Source organism: Lissotriton vulgaris, chromosome 11 (assembly GCF_964263255.1).
Source record: "Lissotriton vulgaris chromosome 11, aLisVul1.2, whole genome shotgun sequence".
In the NCBI taxonomy this organism is placed as follows: Eukaryota; Metazoa; Chordata; class Amphibia; order Caudata; family Salamandridae; genus Lissotriton; species Lissotriton vulgaris.
This window is the reverse complement of record NC_141699.1, coordinates 1,077,102,864-1,077,114,891: the sequence shown is the minus strand read 5'-3', so window position 1 is coordinate 1,077,114,891 and position 12,028 is coordinate 1,077,102,864. Positions and strand designations below refer to the sequence as shown.

General features: G+C 45.3%; 1 protein-coding gene across 1 annotated transcript in view; it reads left to right on the top strand.

Moving 5' to 3' along the window:
• The window catches only part of LOC147684152 (acetylcholine receptor subunit delta-like), a 63,964-nt gene that overhangs the window by 35,844 nt on the left and 16,092 nt on the right, over positions 1 to 12,028 (top strand). Inside the window, exons 7-8 of the mRNA XM_086944955.1 lie at positions 1,434 to 1,634; positions 9,062 to 9,173. Of these exons, the coding sequence (XP_086801081.1) occupies positions 1,434 to 1,634; positions 9,062 to 9,173 (313 nt within the window). The remainder of the gene's footprint in view (positions 1 to 1,433; positions 1,635 to 9,061; positions 9,174 to 12,028) is intronic.

Below are 12,028 nucleotides of genomic sequence, written 5' to 3'. Positions count from 1 at the left end.
CATCCACCCATACATCCATCCTTCATCCATCCACCCTTTCATCCTTCCATCCATACTTCATCCATCCACCCTTTCATTATTCCATCCATATATCCATCCACCCTTTCATCTATACATCCATCCTTCATCCACCCACCCGTTCATCCATCCGTCCACCCATCCATCATTCATCCCCCACCTTTTCACACATCCATCCATCATTCATCCATGCAACCTTTTATCCATCCATACATCCATCATCCATCCACCTTTTCATCCTTCCATCCATACATCCATCCTTTACCTATCCACCCGTCCATCCATCCACCCATCATTCTTCCACCCACCTTTTCACACATCCATCCATCATTCATCCATGCAACCTTTTATCCATCCATCCATACATCCATCCTTCATCCATCCACCCTTTCATCCTTCCATCCATCCTTCATCCATCCAACCTTTCATTAATCCATCCACCCTTTCATTATTCCATCCATATATCCATCCAGCCTTTCATCTATGCATCCATCCTTCATCCACCCACCCTTTCATCCATCCATCCACCCACCCATCCATCATTCATCCCCCACCTTTTCACACATCCATCCATGCATCCATCATTCATCCATGCAACCTTTTATCCATCCATACATCCATCCTTCATCCATTGGGGGGGTGGCAGCCGGCTGTGAAAACATCTCACCATGAAGAACAGACTCTCAGCCACATTTCTCCTGCACAGGCGCCAGGTATGAGGGCTTGTGGGACTTGAACCAATGATATGATTGTAATGTCCTTCTGCTGTTTACTGTGTATTTGTAAAGCGCTCTGATACCTACGGGTTAAGCTAGCGCTATATAAAACGTTAAAAGTAAAAATAAACCCACAGCTAAGTCCATTGAACTCAAAGGGCTACAGCCTCCCCCCCCCCCTAAAAGCTCCCGCCCCCCCCCCCCCAAGCTTGTGTATGTCAGCCTGGCTGAAACAGCTTGGACACACACAAAGGCACACCAGAGTACTATCACAGGTCTTTAAAAGGCCTTTACTTGTTAACGAGGCTTTGATGTTTTTCACACCTCGGTGTGAATTAGGCGGCCTCCGCCTTGAGCACCCTCGATCAGCCTGACGCCAGGAACTGCACTCTGGCAGAATCTGCGACCCCCTTCCCAGGACTCCACGACCCCCCTGGGGGTCGCGCCCCACAGATTGAACACCTCTGCCCTAGGCATATGGCAAAATTGAGGCCACTTCAGAATGTCATGAGGGTTCCCTGAGTGGCCCAGAACTCATAGGTATTCAGTGGCCTTGAGCTGATTGCCCCCCCCCCTTGAGGGATGGGGGCCCCACATCTTTTCAAGGGCTTCGGAGGAGTGTGTTACACCCCTGCAGAACTGAACAATGAATGAGTGGTCGAAATTTGGAAATAATGCAATTTTCATTCTATTCTCTAGAGAACGGTGAATGGGAGATCACACATATTCCAGCCAGAAAGAATATCGACACAAGTTTGCCCCCCGACAGCACCAAGTACCAGGACATCACCTTCTACCTGATCATCCGACGCAAGCCGCTCTTCTACATCATCAACATCCTTATCCCTTGCGTCCTCATCGCCTTCCTGGCCAACTGTGTCTTCTACCTGCCGGCCGACAGTGAGTCATGGGGCTGACCAGTGGGAGGGGGTGACCGCTTAGCATCATCCAGAACAAGCACACAGTGGGCCACGGGGAGCAGTGGCAGCCGGCACTGGTAAGAGTGGTGGGGCGGGCAGGTGGGGGGAAGTCGACTGACGACGGAATAGGTAAAGGTAACTAAAACCTCTTACCTTGCACTCGCCGTATCACTGATGAGGCGAGCGCAAGGTAAGTGGTTTTATTTATTTTTTAATTTAATGTTACCTATCCAGTCATTATTCGACTCTCCTCACACCCCACCCCACCCTCCCCATGACCGCTCTTACCTGTGCTTGCCGCCACTGAGTCTGGGACACATCCTAGAGAGAGATCCCATTGCCTGACCCATGCAGGAGCATGTGGGTGGTAGAATTGCTTTTTAAGTTCAGTGTCATGGCTGTGATCTTTGTAAACGTACAGGTCACAGGGAGGGTCGTGCGAAATTCAGCATAATATTCTTTTTGCCTAAATATGCAAAATGCAAATCCAACATCTATAGCTATATTTTAGTGCAAAATGTGTCCTTGCACCCATTCTTAAGTGAGCTGTAAGATTCAAACATTTGATTTAAATGGAAGAGTTTTGCTGATGGCCATTTTGCAAATGAGTGGTTTGGATTAAGATGATAGCCATATTGTAACATAATATGTAGATTCTCTTGCTGCATTGTGCAGTAGACTTTTCAGTATATTATCATTTAAATGCACAATTGTGACAGTGTTAGGGCTGATGTCTCAAGCTATAGCTCCTTTCGTTTTGACAATTTTGCATGTATGGAATTAGACAGATGAGTTAAATATGAAAACAAAGGGATATATTTCTTTCGGAATAACAGACATTTTCATGGTTCAAATAAATGAATTCCATATGCACACCATTTAATTTCATATAAATGTGTTTCTATTACTTTTTATTATCTGGATTAATCAATTTTGACCAGAGTGGGGCAACTGAGATAATTTCAAAGTAGCTCAGCAGAAAAAGGGTTACACGATTGCACAATACTGAATTATTCGTCACCCTCTGGGACATATTAGCAAGGGCATTATCGCCGCTTTAGCAGCACTTTTTGCCGATAAAGCGGCAATTTTTTCATTGCTCAATTATCAAGCTGTCGCTCTAACGTGCTCTAACCGCAATTAGCACCAGGATTTTACACCTGGTAAAAACCTGACTTTAGCCATAATGGTCAATAGGAGGTGGATTCTAAGTCCCCATCTGCCTATTACCGAGAATTTTCTTACCAATAGGAATTTATTGCTGGAAATCTTACGTTATAGATTGGATTCACCGCTATCGCTGGATTTTTTTATCGCCGTGGAGATAAACGCTGGTAATACTGCGTTATCTCCACGATAAAATCCAGTATTAGGAGGCGATAAAAAAAAATCGCCCTAAGCGCGGTTTGCGATTATTATCGCAAGTTGTTGCTAATATGTCCCTCTGTTCTTTTCACACTGTTATCCATTTTAAGCCTCCTTGCTCAGTTCCACTTCATTCCAGCACTTTGCCATGCCCTCAAAGTAACAACGATTGGCTTTGACAATGGTTGTTTGAAGAAGAGCTTCAATAAGGTGGCTAACCCCACATTGATCCGTCTCCAGTGTCTCTCTCTAAACACACCACTGAGTGACATTGGAATCCTGAATGGGGGAGGGGACCACAAGAGGGTGTGTCCAAAAGAATGTGTTAGGGCCATGAATAGTAATATGTTTCTTTATTGGAAAAACTAGCATTTAGTAAGTACCAACCACATGTGTGGATTTATCATTCAGCAGCTTTGGATCATACATTGTTGAATTGGCCGCATAGGGTTGACATACTTTCGAGGGAGCCAGCACCAAGTTCATGTATCTCAGAGGATTCTGGAGTCCTTCACTATTGTGTGTAACCTCAACCTCTTACACAGGCGCTTAGAGGTTGGATAGATAGAGCAGTACAAGAAGGAAACCTAACCTTTGCTCGTTTATGCTCATCATGTACATCAGTCGTGCTTTATTTGTGCTGGTGTTTGGAGGTCCAGGTTTTCTCATGGCATTCTGGGAATTCTATTTTTGTTTACCCCATTATTGAACCAGAACTACAAGCCCTGAATGGAAAGAAAACTGATAAACTGGAACCACCTGCTGGCATGGACCTGGGAAACTTGGCAACTATGTGAGCACAGGCACTGAGTCCTGGGGCCTAGGACTTAGGTTTCGTCATCAGACTTTGTCCCAGGACAAGGCAGAGAAAGATAGGAACCAGTGACAGAGAGAGAAAGCAGGGATGGAAAGAGGGAAATGGAGAGCAAGGAAGTGGAAGGTGGTGGAAAGAAATGGCATGATGAGGAATCAAGCCTCGGTGGTCTTGCTATTTAGTAACCCTGGCAAGCGGCAGCACCAGAGGTGGGCTCCTACGAAAAACTCTTTACCAAGGCGTCTATGTTTACTAAAAAATAAATAAACAATGAGTGTCATGGGCTAAAGTTCACATTGCTGCAATGACAGGTGCATTAGGGAGAGGATGTGGCCTAAGTGCTAAAGCGATCGACCTCGAAGCTGGGGACCTGGGTTCGCCTCTCGGCAGGGATGGTCAACCCTGTGATTTTGGGAAAATCATTTAATCTCCCAGTGCCTAACAAAATGAATGTCTCTGTCTGTAATGCAACTAATGCTCAAATAAAGTGCTCTCATACCTTTGGGTCAAGATTGTGCTAAATAAAACTGCAAAAAAAAACGCAGAATCTCACTAACCTTCCTCCACAGTCACCAGCTAGGTTGATTGCATCCCTCCTGATCAACACAAACACTGTTTCCAGCTGGCGCAGTCGGTACAAGTAGGAGCAGTGGTGCAGTGGGGTAGTGGGGCGCTGGGGCAGGTGCAGGGGTGAAGTCAATATATGACAGGGTAGGGAAGATAAAATAAATAAAACCACTTACTTTGGGCTCGCTGCATAGCAGAGTCAGCAATGCTGCCAGCACAAGGTAAGTGGTTTTATTTATTTATCTTTAACAAAAAGAGAGGGGCTCTCTATGACCCAAGGGAAAATAGAGCTCCAGTATACTGTTAGGTAAAAAAAGGGGTTTTTCCGTTGGGAATTTAGGTGAAACACACCTTCTAATCTACTCTCATGCATTCAACTATTTCATACATTCCATAGATTAATATCAACAATATTGAGTTTCTTGGCCAACACTTAACAAGGAAAAAACCTCTTAAAATTAAAATAATGTACATTTATTGTATAATAAAATTTAAAAACACATTTGTAATCACATAGAAATCCATAAAAAGTATACAAAATCACATAATTATAAAAAAGGAGAAGGAAAATCCAGACAATACACTTTGTCTTGTGGTATAGTCAATTCGAATATTTCATTGGCAACAATGGGGAGGCTTTTCCTTCCTATACCCAAAACTTTGTTGACAACTCTGAAATTTGACCACTCTGCAATGCGTCGACGCGTTTCGGAAGCTTTGGATGGTTACGGCTTCCTTCTTCAGGACAATAACAATATATCTCCACAGCAAATAGTCACCTAGTGCATAAATAAAACATTCTTTACTTCTTATGTTATGTAGTCCTATGTACAAGCCAATTCTACATTTTACTGTTAACAAGCTAAATTCAGATACATTAAAATCCATTTATTAGAGAAACACAATATACCAGAAGCTTTGTAGTTATATAAATTTTCACTTTTTTCAATAAAACCAATTTTTTACTGATATTGGCACTGTTTTTTCAAGTCATGGTAAGTGTACCGCCAATGTACCCATCATTTTTCAACCGCTCATCTTACGATTCTCAACCATTCATCTATCATTCATACATCTATGGCACTCACCGGTGCGATAACATCTTGGTGAATGAATTTCAACATAAGTTTGTTGTTCTTCAGGTAAAACGATCTCTCCTGAAGCTGTAACGCATAAATAAATACAGCTCTATAATCGTGCTTTTAATTGGATAACGCTAAGTTATTTATACTGGCATTTTTCCAATTACCTGTATAATTATCAGCTCAACCTCTGTGGTTTATTTCAGTTGATTCCAGATGATCCTACCAGGAGTGTTTGTTAGCACCTGGCAATAAATGGGGACATTTTATTAATTATCTCCACATTTATTTTACATATACCGATTATTTCCAACTGAAAATAGGGAATAATTTTCAGAACCTTTTCATGGACTCGACAAATATAATGTCTGTGAAACATAAGTGTCCTACAAGTGAGAAGATTACTCACATTCTTAGGTCTATTTAAACTAATTATGGCTTCTTTACATTTCTTTTATTGTTGTTAGCCGCTCACCTGATAAGATTCCTGCTGTCTTTATCCTTTCAATGCCTTATGGTACAATATGTTTTATGATTTTCGTTTCTAATTTCCGTTTCTGAAAAGCATAATTTAACTTGCTAAGTATTTATCAGCACTTAGTTAAACTATTATACATTTTAATCGCTGCTGTATTTTATGGTTGCTCACCTCTTTAAAACATCAACTTTTCAGTCAGTTCAGTTTTATTTATTTACCCTATCCCGTCATATGTTGACTCCACTACCCCTGCCCCACCCAGGGCCAGACTGGCCATAGCGAGCACCAGGCGTTTTCCTGGTAGGCCGCTAGGGTGGGGCAGGTTTTTGAGCACCTGGGGGGCCGTTTTTGTTACCGGGGTCAGCAATATCCGCCCCTGTAACAAAATCGTCCGAATCCGGCCCTCGCAAACTGCTCGTCTGCACCCCCCCCCCCCTCTCCCCAGGGGGGGCTTGCTGAGCAGTTTGTAAGGGCCGGTTTCTATTCCTTGCCCTGGCCCCACCCCTGCTCCACTGCTCTTACCTGTACTGGCTGCTCCTGTTTTCCAGTCCAGGACTTTTGTGTGATAGCGTAATGCATTCTGGGTGTTGTAGTCTTCTTTCCCTTCCGTTGAAATAATTAGATTAACACAGCTGGATTTGTAGATGAAAAGTTCATTTCTGGATTGTATCCATATTACAATTTCAGTGAGGTGGTCAGCCTAAATCCAGAACATAATGATAAGAGTGCAAGGGAACAGGGGAGGTGCATGATGATAGAAAGCCCTTGTGTGCAGAGTTGGTCACCTGGGCCTGCTGCTTCCATGAACGGTGCGGTATTGCACCGTGGGCCCACACACGGGTACCTCAGATCACACAACCATGAATGAACCTTTTCTCATGTCGCGTGTGACTCAATTCCTGACTGTCACCATTCGCTCATGGTTAGCCCAACCCAAGTCATGATCCGCGTATGGCTGCTCTAGTGAAAGTGATTGAAAGGATTCTGCTAAACAATTTGGTCAATTTTCTTTAGAGAAAATGCTAATTAGTGAAATGATGTTAAATGCATTTTGGTTGTATTAGTTTAAATGAAATATTTAGTTATAGTTTGTGTGGTGAATAACAGTGGGCTTTGGGACATGGAGTAAACTCCTTGCCACAAATGTATCCAGTTTTTGAATGTTGAGGGGAAAAGACTGACATTGTTTCCAATTCAAGTTCCCAACTAAAAATATTCAACCGAATAATTATAATATACATCGAGCATCTTCGCTGAAAATATTTAGTAAAAGAAATTGTGACCATTTATTCACTAGGGGCCAAATGTATCAACACATTTCCCCATAGACATAGAATGGACAAAACCCTTTGATACATCTGGCCCTAAATCCTTCAATTTTTTTATGTGACATGAAATGTATGAGCTCCAAATAACACAGCCGCCTGCACCTGAGCCAACACCGGTCTTCTTCAGGATGACCAGTGTGTCCTTGGGCACTTCACCCCCTAGAGTGCTGATATATTCAGAGGCTTTGGGGGAATCCAGGACACATCCCAAAAAGTTGGGTACTCTGAAATGTCTCTAAGGCTAAGGTATGGTCAATAATGAGTCAGGAGCACTGGCATGGTACCAACTCGGCTACATTGCTTCAGAATTAACCCTGGGTGGTGAACTCCGTTCCGCTCTTAGAGTTTGCAGTGTTGTCTGAACTCGCGTAAAAGTTGGCGAGCATGAGCAAGGGGAATACACCTCCCGGTGAGCTTTTTCCTCGCTCGCGCTTGTCAATGTCTACTTGGTGAGCGTGAGAGAGGAAAATCAACCTCCCGGTGACATTTCTCAATGCTGGCGGTCAGATTTTTCAATGCGAGTGGTCGCGTTCGCTTGTGACCGCATGTGTTGATAAACCTTACGTTTACGTTGAGAAATTTGCCGCTCAGGTAGAAAATCTACCCGAGCAGCAGAAAGAAAGCAGCGCCTTCTTGTGCTGCGCATGGTGCTGTTCATGATGATTTTCCAGCATGGGACAAACACCCTGCACTGAAAATCACGGTTAACGGCATGAACCTAATGCACTCTGCAGCTTGCGGAACTCCACACAGCGCAGCAGAGTTTTTTGTCACTTTGCGGAGTTCCACATAGCAGAACTCCCCGAACTCCGCCCAGGCATAGTCAGAATGCACGCAAGCCCGCGTAGTACCACCACACCCATAAAGCGAGAAAAGGCTGCATCCTCTGGGTGCCACTTTCTGTGAGGTCCAGAAACTACGAAAAGGCCTGAAACTTACCTTTTTCAGCATATGACAAGCACTACAGATGGCAAAATCAAAGTGCTGAAATGCTTGCAATACTTAGTCGCCCATGCCGACTCCCACCAGCCTGCTCAGAATTATATACCATTATTTTATCTCCTATTGAGGATTTCTTCTGAGGAAGATGTTTATAAAGGTGCAGACGTATATGTAAATAAGTGTCAGTGATGTCCCAGCAAGAGGGTGAGGGCTTCTTTACAGCGGTGGCTCCTCTGAAAAATAAAATTACATCTTACTATCGTTTTATTTTTTAGCTGCTGGCTCTGAGCCAGCGTGTGTAGGAAGGGGTGGGGCCAGGCCATGGAAGAGGGGAGGAGGAGTGGTATGTGCACTTTTAAGTGCGCATGTCAGTTTGGCCGGCCGCCTTAGGCTGGGCAAACTGACATGTGCACTTTGATTTCTCCAACCCGGATGTATTGTACAGCTGGGTTGGAGAAACAGCACAGACTCTCTCTGCCTGAGTGAGTTTCTTTTCAGCCAACTCAGGCTGATCCCCACACTGCTGTCATGCTTGAGAGCAGCGTGGGGATTGGATGGGGAGTCTGTGATGCTGCCCCAAGGACTACCTGAAGATGCAAAGAAGAGAAGCAGTGAGAGGTGAGGCAGCCATCACCATGAGGTAAGTTTTTATTTATTAATCCCTGTGGCCTCCCCCCTCCCATGCAGTCCCCCGTGCCCGCCCACTTTTAAATGATATCGGCCTCCAATGCTTCTTTCAAGTTCTAATAATCTTGCATTGAATGGCAAGGGCTGGCCTTTGCATATCAGACCTGGACTCCTTAGCTGAAGGTTTCATTTTCCTCCTTCCAGGTGGTGAGAAGATGACTTTGTCCATCTCAGTCCTGCTGGCTCAGGCTGTCTTCCTGCTGCTGATCTCCCAGAGACTTCCAGAAACATCTCTCGCTATCCCGCTCATTGGCAAGTGAGTCTTGGAAATGATTTACCATCTGTGCTGCTGTTGTGGTGATTAGGAGTGCATGCAAATCTGAAACAATATACTCGTTGATAGGGTGGGGGGGAGGGGTCTAAACCTATGTTTTTGTTTAACCACTTTCATTCCAAAAGTCAGCCTTTCCTCTGGATTACCTTGGTCTCATATGACCTACATCGACACATAAGTATGAGAACAGCACCAAAGTGGTGTCACTGCAGTGGAGATATGAAATACATCTCCAAAGGTACTGGAACTAGGCCTAGGCGGTGGACTCTTCTACGTTCGCGGAGTTTCCTGAGTTTTCTGCACTCCGCGGAGCTTGCAGAGTGCAGAAAACTCCGCTCCACGTAGTGCAGCGGAGTTTTGTCCCCGCTCGCGCTTGCGGACGGTAAGTTCACGATCACGAGCCGCCGCTCGGGTAGAATTTCGACCCGAGCGGCAGGAAAACCAACGTGAACAGCAGTTCGCACTGCACTCCGCCACTTGACGGACTTCGCAGAGTTTATTTGTCACTTCCCGGAGTTCCGCGTAGCAATACTACGCGTACTACGCCCAGGCCTGACTTTCCAGGAGTACATTCCACGCAGGGTTAAGGTTGTAGGAGTAAACTCTGCTGCATTTCGTATGGATCCACTTGCTCTAAAATGTTTCTGGTCCTGAGAATTCATATGCTCATTTGTAGCTGGGTTGGAAATTGCGCGCATTTTTGAAAAATTCTTTTATTTTTCTATCTTGATTCACGGACAGTAGGCATTTGACAAATCAGCAGGAATTGATTGAAACACCATTACACCATGGTTATCCATTTGCGTGCCAGAAGCTATTGCGGGGCCTGGGACAGAAAACGGAAGCGGGCCCCAGAGGGCAAGGGCCTGCTTCAAAGTTGAAAACCAAACGTTCTGCAGGGAAAGATACACAGAGCGAGTATCTGGCGCCATCTAGTGGGACTAGATATGCTAGCTGCACGTTATTAATAAAGAGGACCAGCATGCTTTAACCGCATGCGCGCTAGCGGAATTCCGCTCGCACGCTGGGTTTTTTAAAAACGCACTTTGCGTGACGAGCTGGGCTCGTCATCAGCGTGCGAGGAGGCTACGCGATGACGAGCCCAGCTCGTCATCAGCGTCGAAGGGGTTAAAATCTATATATAAATGTTGCAGCATGAACTGGAGGCCCTCAAATAGCACAAGGCCTTGGGAATTATGAGCACTCTGTCCTTCGTTTTGATGGACCATATGTAAACACTCCTGCTTGGAAAAAGATTTACTACTGAACTAACCAGTGCCACCAAGTTGTAGAAGGGAGTAGCGTTTCCCTTAATATTAGAGTCAGTGCCTAATGAGATCAGTGAGGGCACTCAGGAAGGTTCTCCAGCAGTAGCAGGGCCGATCCACCTGCGTGACTCTCCCTGTCTCTGCCGATCCACCGGTGGAGACAGGGAGAGCAGCACCACACACTTTGTTTTAACAATGACAGAGGCATCACCCTAATAAATAGTACCCACTCTCCCTCCAGTCATTTTTTAGCACACCACTTTAGACTTCGCTGACACTAACACCCACGCACCCAAATGGCTTCTTATCAAAAGATCTCCGATAAAGAGACCCTTCGAGGGACCCGTAGGGCATTGCAGCGCCGGCCCGACGAGGAGCAAAGCCCAAATGATGAAGCATGACATCCTTCGGGGTGCGTGAAGGCATTATGATAAGAACACACTGCCCCCCACAGATAGAGTAGCAAACTGCAAAATGTTCTTACTCTTTCGTCCTCTACAAGGAACAGTGACTCCCTTTGTGTACTGTTTAAAAATCACTGCAGATGAAAGTTTCCTGTGACATGACAACATAGAGGGGCTGCTCTCTCTTGCTGCCCTGTTTAGAAACCACAGCAGTGCATTCCTCTTGGCATCCTTATATACTCTGCAATGATTGCTTCAGAGTATGTAAGAGCCCCATGGGGTATGCAATGCAGAGGGATATGTAATGCTTTCTAAAGGTTAGAAACCACCTTCGTACCACTCGGTGGCGTGCCATTACCTACTTTGTGTATGTAAGGGCACCGAGTGGTAATTGGCTGCCCTATTTTCTTAGCTCAAAATACAGCCAAGGCTGCATTTTTCCCCAAGTAAATAACCACAAACTCCCACTCCACCCGCACTGGAATTCTGTAGAATCTCCCGAAATCTCATGTAATTTTAATGTTATTCAGTTGAATTCCACAGAATGAAATCCTGCCCATTCTGCCCACCTTATTGTGCACGCAAAAGAAAAAATGCCTGTCAGTATGAAAGTGTACAAGCTGGGAAGAGCTCTGAGTAAACTATAGCCAGACTAGGAGTTGAGACATAACTGCTCCACTTTCTGTGCAGAATAGAGAGATCGCAAGCATGCAAGGGCTTGTGTGTACATATCTGTGTATCTGTTTGTGTATGTTTGTGCACATCGATCAATCAATCAATCATGGCATTTGTAAAGCGCACTACTTACCCATGAGGGTCTCAAGGCGCTGGGGGGTGGGGAATGCTGCTACTGCTCGAAAAGCTAGGTCTTGAGGAGTCTTCTGAAGGTCACAGGTCTTGGGTCTGCCGTAGGTGGATTTGGAGGGCGTTCCAGGTTTTGAGGGCGAGGTGGGAGAACGATCTGCCGCCGGAGATCTCTCTTCGGATGCGGGGGACTGTGGCGAGGGCGAGGTCGGCGGAGCGGAGCTGGCAGGTGGGGGTGTAGAAGCTGAGTCGTCTGTTGAGGTATGCTGGTCCGGTGTTGTGTAGTGCCTTGTGTGCGTGGGTGTGGAGCTTTAAGGTTATCCTCTTGTTGACGGGGGCCAGTGCAGGTCTCTCAAGTCTC